A 14,613-nucleotide genomic window follows, 5' to 3' on the forward strand; every position below is an offset into this window, starting at 1 on the left:
GAGGGGTGATAGGGTGGGCAGCATGGGCAAATTATCTAGGGCTTTGTAGGCCATTTTAAGTCTTAGCTTTTACTCTGATAGGGCAGGGAACCATTCCAGGGTTCTGAGCAGAGGAGTGACATGGTCTGACCTGGCATTTGGGTGGAAAGGAGATTTCAGCCAGCAAGGGTAGAAGCAGAGACCTCTTAGAAGGACAGACATGATGAGCCTCAGACTGAGGCAGGAGATGGATGGGCTCCAGGCTAGACATTTACAACTAGCCTCCTGTTCACACTTCCTGGGGTGAGAAGAAGATGGGCTCCAGCCCGGACATTCATTCCCAGCCCCCTGCTTACATTTCCTGAAGCAAGAGACAAATGGGCTCCAGGACTACATATTTATGAGTGGACTCCCATCTATAGTTTGAGATCTGCACCTTGAAATAAAAACAGCAACAGAAATAGGGTAAATAACCAGATTTTGGACATTTTTATGGCAGGGACAGAGAGGGGCTAAACCCTGTTAAAAGGTCAAGAGGTCATACATTTCCCATCCTTGGGGCAATGCAAACATTGCACATGCACAGAAAAGCTCCTTGGGGGTCAAAAAGGAGGGGGCACCACCCCATAATATGTGATGCTAAGGCTGTCCCATAGGCCTCTGGGCTGGAATCCATTTTGGAAAAAAGTTGCACATGCGTGTTGGGGAGGACCGTAGGGCAGGGCAGGTGTGGAAAAAGAAACAAGATGATTGGCCAAATGTAAACAAAGACCCGGAAGAACTGCCCTGTATGAATGACTTAACCGCCTCTTTACTACGCTCCTCCTCATTAGAGAGGATGCCCACACCCTTTCTCTCCAGGTGTGCATCTCTGCCTTGCTTCTGTCTTAACTGAACAAACTCTTTCTCTGTGTGCTCTCCCACTTGTTGTTGTGCTATGTCTCTGATAATAAACTTTGACCGGTTTTTACAGTTTTGCCTCCGTGAGAAATGCATTTTTCACTGGGGGCAAGAGCCAGGGGGTGTGGTGGCTAGGATTCCTGGTTGTCATCCAGGCTACCCAGGTTCAATTCCTGGGCAGGGAATTAAGATCTCGCTTCACGCCACCACTCACTGCCGCCTCTCTGAGCTCAAGACCAAGGTGACGAGCAGTGGTGGGGGGTGAGAAGTGATTGGATTCTTCTGTCTCAGAATTAGGGCCGATAGGATGTGGGTGTGAGGGAGGAGGTGAGGATGTCGGCTAGGGTATCCCGGTGGTGGTAGGATGGATCTGACATGGAGGAACAGGAAGGGGAGGAGTATGCAGTGTAGGGGTGAATGGGCGCATAGCATTTAGTGTTTTACCTCCAGCTATGTGTCAGTGCTTACTTGCCTCTGGGCCTTTGCACACACTGGTCTCTTTGCCTGAACTGCTTTTCCTGCCCTGACAGGACTCCAGCTGGCTTCTCAAGAATCCCTCTTGTGAATCTATCCCTTCGTTCCTCCCCCTCCACCCCAGTCTCTCCCTCTCTCTGCTTTGTGCACCTGCTGGACCTCAGGCATATCCCAGAGCCTTTACCATATTGTGCCCCAGAAGACAGGACCAAGTGCCATCACACTGAAAACCCGTGTTCATCAGACACCTCGGTGTCCTGCACGTAGCAGGAGCTCAAGAAGAGAGGGACGTGGGGCCTGGCTTGAACCCTGGCTCTGCTATTTATAGGTTCTGTGATCTTGGGCCATTACTGATGCAGAGCCTCAGTTTCTGCATCGGTCAAATGGGTGTGATGTTTCCCCTTCCTGCAGCAGCTCTTAGGATCTTGCGAGGACCCCGAATTCTGCAGACCGGAAGAAAACCGTGGTTGTCGCGTCCTCTGCTGGAAGATGGCAGACTCCGCAACCGCTCCTCCTCCTCACCCCGCTTTGCAGGGAAGGAAGCAGAAGTCAGAGGCAGGTGCGATGTGAGCGGGAACCGCGGACAACCCAATACTTCCAATGCCCGGTACTCACATGTCCCCGCTTAACCCTCACCGCGGCTCTGTGGAAGAGGTTAGACTAGACCCATTTTACCGAGCACCTACTTGTCCCAGAGCTTCTTACTCGTTGCCACTTCCCCCCTACCCCCCTCTTTTAAGGAGAGAAAAGGTGGAAAGGAGGCCGGGTCGTGGTGAGGAAAGAAAAGATGGGGAGACACGGAGAGTGCTCGGGTGACCCGGAGGACTCTCAGGAAGCCCTGAGGACCAGATCCGATCCATCCACCATGGGGCTGGGACTGTGTGGATCCCGGTCACCGCTCAGCCCCCGATTCAGTTTGAGGAGATCTTTGGGGAAATCTCCCCGGGCTCGGTTTCCTCGCCTGTGAAATAGCACGATAACCTCTTCCCTGCGCCCCTCACGGGGCTGCGGGTTTCAGGCATGACCTACGGGGGTGTGAAAGCACCTCGCCAAGCGCGTGCTACGATGGCCACCAGGGGGCGCGAGAGGCTCCTGCTGGACCGCGACCCCGCAGATCCAATCCCTCCGTGGGCCGGGGCTTCAGGACCAGACAGGCAGGCTGGGGCCCCTCTGGGCCCCGCTCTCCTTTTCTGGGAGGGGCACGTAGCCTCCCTTCTCTGAGCCTGTATAAGATGATTATAATAGTATTTCCCTGGACGGTCCTGCCCTATAAATAATCCCAGATTACAAAGCATTTTTCCCTCCATCATGTCATTCCCTCCACAACCCCTGGGAGGTGGCCTAATACCACCTTCAATCACTGATGACAAGACTCAAGCCCAGAGCGGAGCCACCAGGCCAAGGTCACCCCGGGAAACAAACATGGATGTCACCTGGTGCCTCTCCGCCCTTCTCTGACCGCTCAGCAGCCTCTCACTGGGAGGGTCCCCCAAGCTCTGCTACAGGGGACCGGCTCCGCAAACTGTAAATGCTGGGTCTGAGGGCTGGTGAAGGAGAAACAGCTTCACAATGAAACCCCAAGGCGCTGTGGGCAGCGATGCCAGAGGGTATCACGTGAGCACAGGTGTGATGTCGGGAACCAGCACAGCTTGTTTTGGGGAGGAGGGAGAGGGTGACGATCACAAACAGGAAAATCCCCAAACCTATGAAGTCAGGATGCCAAATGAAAGCCTTTTATCCTGCAGCAGCAATTCATTACCATACAAACAACATGTTAACATTTTCTTTTAGAGATACTGTTGACCCTCATTTTCCTATAATCCTGTAAGAGAATCTGATTTTTACCATCATCCTGTCCACAGGACTGAAATTCCACCATTAGAGTGTCATTCTTAGGATGAAGGCATCCTCCTAGGTTAGGAGGCAAGGAAATTGCTGTTGGCTATTCACACCCTAGACGGGCATTGCCTCACCATGGCCAGCTCAGAGCCAGCAGGCCTGGCTGGAGCACAGAGTACGGGAAGGGACAGAGGCACTCAGGGAGACCAGGCCTGGGGATAGACCCAATCCTGTGAGTTGCTATTATTATCCCCATTGTAGAGAGGAGGAAAACTGAGGCACAGGAGGTAACTTGACCAAGACCACACTGCGCCATAATAGAGGAACCAGAACCCAAGCCCAGGCAGACTGTCCAGCCACCAGAGTCTGCACGTTTAACCCTTGTGCTACAGTTAGGCAGTATCACCCAGTGGCAATGCTGTGGACCCACGGCCTCTGGGTTCAAATCCCAGCTGCTCTGCCTTTTCTAGCTGCGTGACCTTGGGCAAGTTACTTGTTCGTATCTTCATTTGTAAAGAAGGGATAGTAATACCTGCCTCACGGGGTTCCTTAAATGAGTTAATATGTGTCACATGTTTAGAACAGAGCCATGCGTGCAGCTATGGTCAAATAAATAGGGGCCAGATGGGCGCATGACCTAGAATAGTCTAGAATTCTTCAGGATTCTAAAATGCCAGCCTGTGGGACCCTGTGGGATCCTCCAGTGGCATTCTGATGTATTTGGGCTGCAGCACTGTATCTGCTTCCCGTGGCTGGATGGTGCGGGGCCACCTGTCAGCCCAGCTTGGCCCCAAACAGGCAAATGAGGTGATGTCAAAGCCTTGGCTGAGGCCCAGCCCCTGGAACCTCCCCTTCCTTCCCTCGTGTCTCCCTCACTCAGATTCCCACACACTCCGGAGGGCCCAGAGGGAAGGTGAGAGGGAGTGAAGGTGGGAGCACGTGGCCACCCAAGCGTAGCTCCTCCAGCCTGGAGAACTGGTGCTCCCAGGGGCTGAGCTGGACCCGAAGGGAGCCTCCCTCCCTCTTACCTGAAGCCCTGATCTGCAGCGATCCCGGAGCGTCACTCCTCCGGTGTGAGTGTGTGCAGAAGGCTGGCTGGTTCATTGGCGCCCCTCCACGGGTGGCACACAGGCCAGGCCTGGCCAGGCAGCGATGGCTGATGAGAAGACCTTCCGCATCGGCTTCATCATGCTGGGGCTCTTCCTGCTGGCCCTCGGCACATTCCTCATGAGCCACGACCGGCCCCAGGTCTACGGCACCTTCTACGCCGTGGGCGGTGTCATGGTGATCGGGGGTGTCATCTGGAGCATGTGCCAGTGCTACCCCAAGGTAGGTGGTCGTGGGGACAGGTGGCCTGGGGGCCAGGGCCCAGGAGGGCCTGGGGCTGTGCCTCTATTCCAGGCATCAATCCCCCATCCTTCAATCATCTTGTAATCCTTTCCCCTTTACCCCTTCTTTTCTTATCTCCACTCTCCTGAACATCCATCCATCCATCCATCCATCTATCCCTTATCATAGAGATTGATCAGGAGCCCCCTGGATCTGGAGCCCTGAACTAGGCACCATGGGGGAGTCACAGCAAAACCCACCACACAGTCCAGGTGCTTGAAACCAGAGTTTATGAGGGCTTGCTGCCTGCCAGGCACGCCTGCATCCCTGGGGCAGTTCAGTCCTCATCCTGAACTTTTTGGTACCTTTGAAGTTCTATTTTACACTAGAGAAGGCTGAGGCTCAGAAAGTGAGGTCCCACAGCTCCTAAATGTCAGGGTTGGGATCAGAGCTCAGATGTGTGTCGCCTAAAGCATAACCCTCCACCTCGGGAGGGCGATTCCTGTGTCCCAGGGCTGCTGAGTGTTCTGGGTGGGTCAGCTGTAACCTTGATGGCATGGGTTAGGCAGCTCTATCTTTTGAAGCTTTAACGGACTCCTAGCCTAATAAGTGACTTAGTGATGGGAAGAGCATGGGTTTGGGAATCTTTTTTTTTTTTTTAATTTATTTATTTATTATTTATTTATTTATGGCTATGTTGCGTCTTCGTTTCTGTACGAGGGCTTTCTCCAGCTGCGGCAAGTGGGGGCCACTCCTCATCGCGGTGCGCGGGCCTTTCACCATCGCAGCCTCTCCCGTTGCGGAGCACAGGCTCCAGACGCGCAGGCTCAGTAATTGTGGCTCACGGGGCCAGCTGCTCCGCGGCATGTGGGATCCTCCCAGACCAGGGCTCGAACCCGTGTCCCCTGCATTGGCAGGCGATTCTCAACCACTGCGCCACCAGGGAAGCCCTGGGTTTGGGAATCTTGAGGTCTAGTTCCAGCTCTGCTCCAAACGCTCTGTGTGACCTTTATCTTTCTGAGCCTCAGTTTCTTTCAGCTGCAAAATGAGGCCCCGAGCTCCTATTTCTCCCAGCCTCACAGAGTTATTATGGAGATCAGAAAAGAGATGGGCAGTTTTGTAAACCGTAGAGTGTTATATTTAGGTGAAGCGCTGCCAACCTTACTGTTAGTGACCCTCTCAACAACCCTGTGAAATGGGCATATCAGGAGTTGTAATCTTTCAGTGCCCAGAGAGGTTGAGTGACTTCTCCAAGGTCACAGCAGCTGGTCAGATAGACCCAGGGAGACAAGGAAAGAAGCATGGATTCTAACTTGGGCTCTGCCTCTAACTACCTGGGAGACTTTGGTCAAGCCCCTTCCCTCTCTGAGCCTCAGTTTCCACATTTGTAGAATATGTGAGTCAGGAAGAGGGGGTGGGAAAGAGTGTGCATCTTAAGGGCCTTGCTGGTCCTGCCACCCAGGGCTCCAGGCCCCAGGCAGCCTCACACGCTCAGACACCTCCTCGCCTCTTGCCTGGATGGCCGTGCTGGGGTTTGGGAGGAGGGAGGAGGATCCTGGGGGCCTGGGCTCGGCTCTCCCAGTCCTGTCTCCTCTGTGGGAAGCCCCGGGCTGTTAGCGCGTTCATTCAGCACTGAGGCGGTCCCGGCTGGTTTGTGGTCATTTACTGAGCAGTTTACAGTCAACTCACCTCTCTCTGTTCAGTGTTCTGAGCAGAGGTCACCGGGAGAAGAGGGCCCTGGGGGACAGAAAGCTGATGGCCGGGGTGGGGTGGGGGAGTGTCCTTCCTGCCCTCACCCCCTTCACAGGGCTGGCTGTGGGCGGTGGGCAGAGTGACCGGGTGGCAGTGGGGATGAGGGAGCGGGGCGGGGAGGAGAGAATATTGCTGGGTATTAATGAGTAACTGTTGATAGATTCACGTGTTCATGTGCTGTGGAGGTCGCATGGCGGGTCAGAAACGGCACAGGTTTCAGTGCCCACCAGGCCCTGACTCAAATGCCCCTCCCTGTGTCCCACTTCTGTGGCCTTGGCAGAGGCTCGCCCGGGCCTGTGGAGGAGCCAGTGGGGGCTTGTAGGTGGGGACCTGGCATCACACCTGGCCTGGAGCCAATGCGAAGGCAGCGTTCTCAGGACAGGTGTTTGTGGCTTTGGGAGGGTCTCTGGATGTGTGTGCAGGTGTGTGAGCACAGACGTGGGTGTGTGTTTCAGGGACGCAGGCTGTTAGGGCTGGAACACTGAAGGAGGGGAGGGAAGTGTGTCGTAAACCAGGGAGGTGTGCTAGACGAGGGTCCCAGTCTCCCACATTGTCTCATTGGAGCCTGGGCCATCGGAGCCCTCAGCAAATGCTGGTGCCCATCCTCCCTGCTGGATTCTCCCCTGCCTCAGTGCCTGACGAATGGGAATTTTCTGGATTGAAAAAAATATAAACATAAGGGAATGGAATTAGCCGATTATGATACGGGGGAAGGGGTAGCCAGTACCCATGGGAATGAAGCTGTCCCTGTCTTTGGAGCCCTGGGGGTCTCATGGAGGAGGCAATTTTCTGCCTGATGGGGAGGGAGTGGGCTTCACAGGGAAGATGAGCTGGGGTTTGTAGGTTAAGTAGAAGCTCACCAGGCAGAAAAGATGGGGAAAGAAATTCCAGGCAGAAGGAACAGCATGAGCAAAGACATGAGGTGAAAGAACAAGGCAAGTGGGTCAGCCTGGCTGCCGGAGGGTGTGGGGAGCGAAGTGAGGCGGAGAGGGAGTGGGGCTCGGGTCCACGGGACCTGGATGCCATGCTGAGGAACTTGGACCTGACCCTTCAGTGGATGGGATGAGGGAGGGCTGTGAGCAGCTTTACAGTTCAAGGAAGCTATCAGGCTGACATCTGGGAGGAGGACGTTTCAAGAGCAACCAGACGAGTGGGGGAGGCTCCTTCTTCAGTCCAAGGGAGGATGATCATCTCCTAGACTAAGGCAGAACTTGAACCCAAGGCTGTAGGAGCTGAGAAGACATTTCCAGTTCATCAAACATATAGTACCTGCTGTGGCTGGGCTTGGCCCTGGTACTTCCATCCAGCTTATTTTATTGAATTTCTGAAGTAGACTTGGTCAGATTTGGTGGTCAGCTGGGCCTCAGGCTTGAGAGGGAAGGAGGAATCGGGGCAAATCTAGCAGGTGGGACTGTCAGGGATGCTGTGCCCATTAGCTGAGATGGGGCAGGGGAACTGGGAGAAGGGGAAGGATTGTCTGGGAAAGCAGGGCCTCTCCCTGTCTGGCTTCTGATTCTGCCTACAAGTTGCCCTCTCCCCACTCCTGCCTGCTCTGCTGGAGCCCAGGACCAGGCCCCTGATTGGTGGTTGATGGATTGGTCCTCTCCATGGGTCTCCCTCCATCCCACTGTTCCCTCCCTTTGGGGACTGCTCAAAACTCTGCCTGAACACAAATCTGGCTATGTATTCTGCTGAGAACTCCTCCAGGGCTCCTATTGCTTCTGGATTAAAGGCTGAATTTCTTAGCCTGATGCTCTGGGGTCTTTATGATCTGATCTCCCCTCCCCAGCATCAACTCTGCCTGTCACCCTTTCTTAAAAGAACTTGTGTTGTAAGATTCTCAGGACTTTCCTTCTCCTCCAGGCTTTTCACAGTGACAATGATAATGATGCTGTAGAGTGATGATGGTGACGGTGATGGTGACGGTGATGACATAATTATGATGTTGATGGAGATGGTGGTGGTGGTGATTATGATGATGATGAGGAGGAGGATGACTGGAGGAAGGGGCAGCTTCTAGGAAATACAGAGTCAGCTGGCAAGTGCAGGATATACTAACTGGGTGTGGAATATACCCAGGCCCCTCCCTCATTTCCAGACATCTGGGGGAAGCTTACCCCTCACAGGAGTTCTAAGAACACATCCATCTATCATTCCATTCTCCGCAGCAGGACTGGGTGCTTTCCTGGTGCAGACAAGTGCCTTTCTCTCACCGTGCTCTATGGGAAGGGAGAAAAGAGGTTGCTATTTATGAACCTGACATAACACAATAGGGTCTCATCAAATATTTGTTGAACAAATTTTCAGCTGAGGGGAACAAGACTCAGAGAACTCAGGTAACTTCATCTTCAGTAGCATCAAACTATGATTTACTGAGCAGCTACTGTGTGCCAGGCTCTGTGCTGGGGGACTCCTTATATGTTATCTCATGGAATCCAGGAGACAGGCATTACTAGTCCTACTTTTTTATTTATTTATTTTTTTGTTTCTGTTTCTGTTTTTGTTTTTTTGCGGTACGCGGGCCTCTCACTGCTGTGGCCTCTCCCATTGCGGAGCACAGGCTCCAGATGCGCAGGCTCAGCGGCCATGGCTCGCGGGCCCAGCCGCTCCGCGGCATGTGGGATCTTCCCAGATTGGGGCATGAACCCGTGTCCCCTGCATCGGCAGGCGGACTCTCAACCACTGCGCCACCAGGGAAGCCCTAGTCCTACTTTTTTAAATTGTAAAATATACATACATAAAATTTACCATCTTAACCATTTTTAAGTGAGCAGTTCAGTAGTGTAGGCACAACCTCAGCCATCCACTTCTCTGTGCTCCCCACCGCAGCCTCTGTCTGTGCCAAGAAACACATGAACTGCTTCCCACTCACTCACCAGATGCGGACGAAGGGCCTACTCCTGGTAGGGCAAGTGCTGGGCACTGGATGAGGACCCCTGGCAATGACAAGATATGACCTCCCCCAGGGCAGGGGTGTTCATCTCATTCACTCATGGTTGCCCCCTAGTGCCTAGAAGAGTGCCTGGCACACAGCTGATGCTCCATGGGTGCTGGGTGAATGAAGAGCCAGTGAGAGAAGAACCCAGAGGTCCAGCCGGCCACAGGTGCTGGGCCCTGAGCAGGCACCCTCCTGTCAAATGGAGTGGCCTCCCTTGTCAGGCCTCTCTCCTAGGGTATGTGGAGAAGTTAGACCCGTGCTCTGGGGGAGCAGGGACCACGGATGTGTGTGGGCAGCTGCAGAGAAGCCTTCTCCCCTGCAGATCACCTTCGTACCCGCTGACTCTGACTTCCAAGGCATCCTGTCACCGAAGGCGCTGGGCCTGCTGGAAAACGGGCTCACTGCTGAGATGAAGAGGTGGGTGCCGGGCCCTCTGGGGCGGGGGTGGGGCAGTGGAGGGAGGGGAGGGGTGGTGAGCCCCTCAGGCCAGTCTTCCCCCGGAGGGGTGGGCGGTGTCTCCCCCCCGCCCCAGGCTCTGGCTTTGCCTTCCCACTTACTGAGAACATACTATCAGAAATCATGGATTGTTTTGACCTCTCAATTCTATGAGGTGAGCTTTATTATTACCATTTCACAGATGAGGAAACTGAGGCTCAGGGATTTTTGTCCTGTCTCGTGGCAAAGTAGAGGCAGACCAGAAATCAAAAATAGGTGTGACCCTAAATCCCACGCAGCGGTGACTCCAACTACTGTAGCAGACAAGAGGCATGATGATGGCCAAGGCACAGCCCTGGGGCCCTGCTACTTTTTGGCTGGGTGACTTTGGGAAAGCAACCTGCCTCTCTTTGCCCCATCTGTGAAATAAGGATACTAATAGTACCTTCCTCCTAGGCTTCAGGGAGGGCTAAGTGAGATAATACAGCTGTCCCTCAGTATCTGTAGGGGATGAGTTCCAGACACCCTCTCCCACCAAGTACACCAAAATCTGCAGATGCTCAAGCCCCTTATATAAAATGGCTTAGAATTTGCTTGTAATCTATGTACATCCTCCCATATGCTTTAAATCATCTCTAGGTTACTAATAATATTTAATATAATGTAAATGCTATGTCAATATTTGTAAATACAGTGTAAATGCTATGTAAGTAGTTGCCAGTGTGTGGCAAATTCAAGTTTTGCTATTTGGAACTTACTGGAACTTAAAAAAAAATATTTTAGATCCATGGTTGGTTGACTCTGCGGATGCGGAACCTGTGATATGGATGGTGGACTTTAATAAGCCAAGTGCTAAGAACAGAGCCTGGGGCATACCGGGCCCTCTATAAGCCTTTGCCATCATTAGTAGGAAGTGCTTCCAAAGCACCAGAGAGCAAGTCAGGCATTTTGTGTCCATTTCTTCTTTCAGTCCTCATAGAAACCCTGTGAAGTGGGGGGGGGGGGGGTGGCAGGCCCGTTACACAGATGTGGAAACTGAGGCTCAAGAAGTGCAATCACAAGCCCCAAACCTCACAGGGAGTCAACACCAGACCAGACCTGGGTGGGTGGGTGGGTGTGGGGGCCAGCCTCAGGACTGGTCCCACAGGGAGAGCTGCTAGAACAGAGCTGGGGCTCAGGCCACCCTGAGCCTGCGCTCCTCCCTGCTTCTCCCAGCCCTGGACTGTAGAGAGCAGTGGAGAAAGTGGTGCTTGGAGCCCCAGTACCACCCCCTAGGTCTGCACCACCTGGGCAAGCCAGCTAAGGTGTCTGTGCCTCAGCTTCCTCCAGTATCTCCCAGAGTTACAGGGAGGGTTAGATGAGCTAACTGATAGAGCCCGGCCTGCAAGGAGCACTCAGTAGCTGGTTCTTACTGTTGCTCTGTCCTCATCTGAAAAGCGGGAATGACCATTCTGCTTCAAGGTGTCGTTCAGAATAAATGGGATGATAAATGTAAAGGCTTCAGGCCACCGTCTAGAACCCAGCAAACGCTCAGTCCACGCGACTGGTCTTCATTTGACAGTCGCAGCCTTGGAGTTAACTTTGGAGACGCGGGTGAAAGGAACACTGGACTGAGGGTCTGAGCGCTGCCACTCAGCTTAACTTGTTGGGCCTCAGTCTCCTCATCAATGAACTGGGTACAGTAACCACCCGCAGAGGCTTCTCTGAAATCGGGGGAGAGCCGGTGCGCGGAGCAGGTGGGCCAGGGGATGGCACTGACCTCTGTTGATCGAATCTTTGCCCACCTGCCTGTTCTCTCTCCCGCTGTCTGCTGTGCCCCCGCCCAGTCCCCGGACCCCCTACGTCAGGCTGTGGGAGGAAGCCGCCTACGACCAGAGCCTGCCGGACTTCAGCCACATGCAGATGAAGGTCATGGGCTACAGTGAAGACCCCCACCCCATCCTGGCTCCTAAGCCGGGACGGCCACAGCCAGGAGCCAGCGATGGAGGAGAAGGTAGCCCTCGCGACCCTCAGGCCTTGTTGGAAGCCGCCGTGGTCATCCACAGGGGCTCGGACCAGGACGAGGGAGAAAGAGACCCAAGTCCGGGCAGGCCCGGGTGAGTGCACAGAGTGCAGGGGCGCTGGGGTGAAGGAGGAGGGGTGTGGCCACTGAGAGGTGGCTGGGGACACTGGGGAGTAGAGAGGTTGGGGACACCCTGAGAAGCAGCAGGGGTAGCAGACACTTGGGTCTCGGCTTAGATGGGCCTGAGTTCAAATCCCAGCTCCTCTGCTGTGTAACCTTCGGATGTTCCTCACCTTCCCGAGCCTCAGTTTCCCCACATGGGAATAATCTGTCCTACCTCAGAGTTGTCCGAATACTCGCCATGAGTATTCGGAGCCAGGGCAGGGAGCCAGAGGACCTGAGTTCAAATCCAGGCTCTGCCACTGATGTGCTCTGTGACCTCAGTCAGGTCACTCCCCGCCCCACCCTGTCCCCAGCTGTTCATGAACTGGGTTCCTCATTCATCCACGTAGTCACTCATCCACCAGCATTACTGGGTACCTACTCCCTGCCAGCCCTTGACAGCCCCTACCCTGTGGGAGCTCCTCGTCCAATGGGGGAGGCACACAAGGGAACAGAAGGTGACACCCAGTGTGACAGGGATCGTGGACCCAGAGGAGACCTCCAAGTGATTGGAGAGGCAGAGGAGTGACCTGGTTTGGATAACATAATAAAGGCCCATTTCTTGAGCACCTACTATGTGCCAGGCCTTGTGCAATGTGCTTTGCATACATTATCTGTTGTAAATCTCAGGGATAAACATAGGAGTGAATGCTATTACTTCCCCCATTTTACAGAGGAGGGAACTGAGGCCCAGACAGGTGAACTCACCTACCCCGGGCCTTGCAGCTAGTGGGTAGGATTTGGACCCAGGAAGTCTGACTCAGAGCTCCCCTCGCCCTTTCCGCCTTTGCCCCTGCAGCTCCCCGACCTGTCCCCAGGGACCTGCACCCTTGGCTTCCTTCCAAGATGACCTGGACGTGGGCTCCAGTGAGGGCAGCAGCCTCAACCTGGCACCATCTGAGGGGGCGGAGCCCCAGCCTGCACCCCCGGAACCCCAGGCTTGCAGGTGCCGGCTGGACCGCTTCCATGACTTTGCCCTCATTGATGCCCCAACGTTGGAGGATGTGCCTCCAGAGAAGCAGCTACAGGTGGCAGCCCTGCCCAGCTCCTGGCAGAGACCCCCAAGGACAAAGCGGGAGGAAAAGGAGGCTTCGGACGCAGGTACAGAGGACCTGGAACAGGAAGAGGAAGACTTGTACTACGGGCTTCCTGACAGCCCTGGGGACCCCCTTCCAGACAAGGAACTGGGCTTTGAGCCCGACGCCCAGGGCTGACATGGAACTGCTCCCTGGGTTTTAGCCTGGCTCCGGGGCTAACCCGCTGTGACCACACAGGACTTCAATTTCACTACCTGCAAAATGGGGTTAGATGGAGGCTCACAGGAGACAGTGGACCCGAGAGCATTCTGAGAACTGCACAGAAATGCACAGGGAGGAGATGATTACAGTATTGGGCCATTGCTGTTCCGATTATTAATACTTTTTGTAAAGCTTTGAAGGTAAAATATGATTAGTTGAGAAGATCTGCAGCAGCCAGGGCCCTCAAGAGCCCTTTCTGCCTCTCCCCAGAGCTGACCTCTGAACAGGAGCCCTCCTGGGTGCTACCCCCGTGTCTCCGATCCTCTGTGAAGGCCTCTCAGGGTTCTTGTTCCTGTTGCGTCTTTTAGTCCAGCCGGGGGATGGCGTGATTTGTCTTCACTCAGAGCTAACGTCCCCGGCCCACATCCCTCCTGTGGCTCCTGTAGCTCTGGGATCCAACACCTTCCATGAGTGACCTCTGCTGACCTCCCAGCTTTCTCCCTGGTCGGCCCCACCCCATGCTCACCCTGCTGCCCCATGCCCTTGCTAAGCTGTCTCCTCTGCCCGGATGTCCTTTGTCCCCTGTCTGCCTGGCAAATTCAGGCTCATCCTTCAAACCTCTGCACAGACATCCCTCTTCTGAAAGCTTTTCCTGATGTCACCGCTTCTGGGCCGAGTCAGTCCTGGCTCCCGTGTGCCACCCCTGGGGCATCTCTAGGCCTTGCACATTTATCATGGAGCAAGGCTGCCTGCTCAAGGTGAGCACCTTTGCTTTACTCACCTCGGTCTCTCCTGTGCCCAGCTGGTGGTCACTGAGCATGTACAGAAGTGACCAGAACCCATGAGCCTTTTGCAGGGAATGTTGCCTCCCCCACTTCCCTGAGTCTCAGACTCCTGACTTAACTAATTTGGTTCAGGTGGCATTTACTGGGCATCTACTGTGTGCCAGGTGCTAAGCTGGGATCTTTAGGAGGAAAGAGACACAAACTGATGACAGCTCTCACCCTCGAAGGGCTCCCAGTCCACTGAGCCTGGTGTCTTGTAAGTTAGCACAGAATGCAGAGCAGAAACTGAGGTGGGAACAGAAGAGTTAAGAACTGTCACACCAGAGGCAGCAGAGTGACACTCACACAACCGTTGGGGCCATTGAGCGCAGGGACAAATAGCTCCAGATGCCTGAGCAGCCCCTGGAGGTATCACCGTATGATAGCATCACCAAGTGACGCTTTTCTTAGGCTGATCTCTGCAAAACCCCTCTGGGCCCCATCAAAGGGATGGTGGCACTACCTCATCCTACGTGTCCACGTTCAGAGCTTGCAGCCTGGGCCTCCTGGGAGGGCTGGTCTTCACCTGGGCTGGGCCTCTGGGTCAGGGTTGGGGTCACGGCCAAGGGAAGGGCACAGCCCTGGGACCCCCTCCCTCTCCTTTCTGGGTCATTGCTACCTCCTGTAGGAAAGCCTCTGCTGTAACAGATGTTCCTGCTCACGGCCCGTTCCTGTGCTCTGCTCACTCACGCAGGGAAGGGGTGACCCGCGTCGGAAAGAACACCAGTGTGAAAGGCTAAA

The 14,613-nt window shown here is 54.5% G+C and overlaps 1 protein-coding gene across 1 annotated transcript; it reads left to right on the forward strand.

Annotated features, from left to right (window-relative positions):
• Positions 1-4,258: 4,258 nt before the first annotated feature.
• On the forward strand, positions 4,259-13,024 carry BSND (barttin CLCNK type accessory subunit beta; the record flags this gene model as incomplete). The annotated part of the gene is made up of 4 exons (XM_082615520.1): positions 4,259-4,521; positions 9,534-9,628; positions 11,473-11,742; positions 12,610-13,024. The coding sequence occupies exons 1-4, from the start codon at positions 4,345-4,347 to the stop codon at positions 13,022-13,024; spliced, it is 957 nt and encodes a 318-aa protein (XP_082471646.1). The 5' UTR covers positions 4,259-4,344.
• Between the last annotated feature and the right edge of the window lie 1,589 nt (positions 13,025-14,613).

Source organism: Mesoplodon mirus, assembly GCF_964341445.2.
Source record: "Mesoplodon mirus genome assembly, chromosome: 3".
In the NCBI taxonomy this organism is placed as follows: Eukaryota; Metazoa; Chordata; class Mammalia; order Artiodactyla; family Ziphiidae; genus Mesoplodon; species Mesoplodon mirus.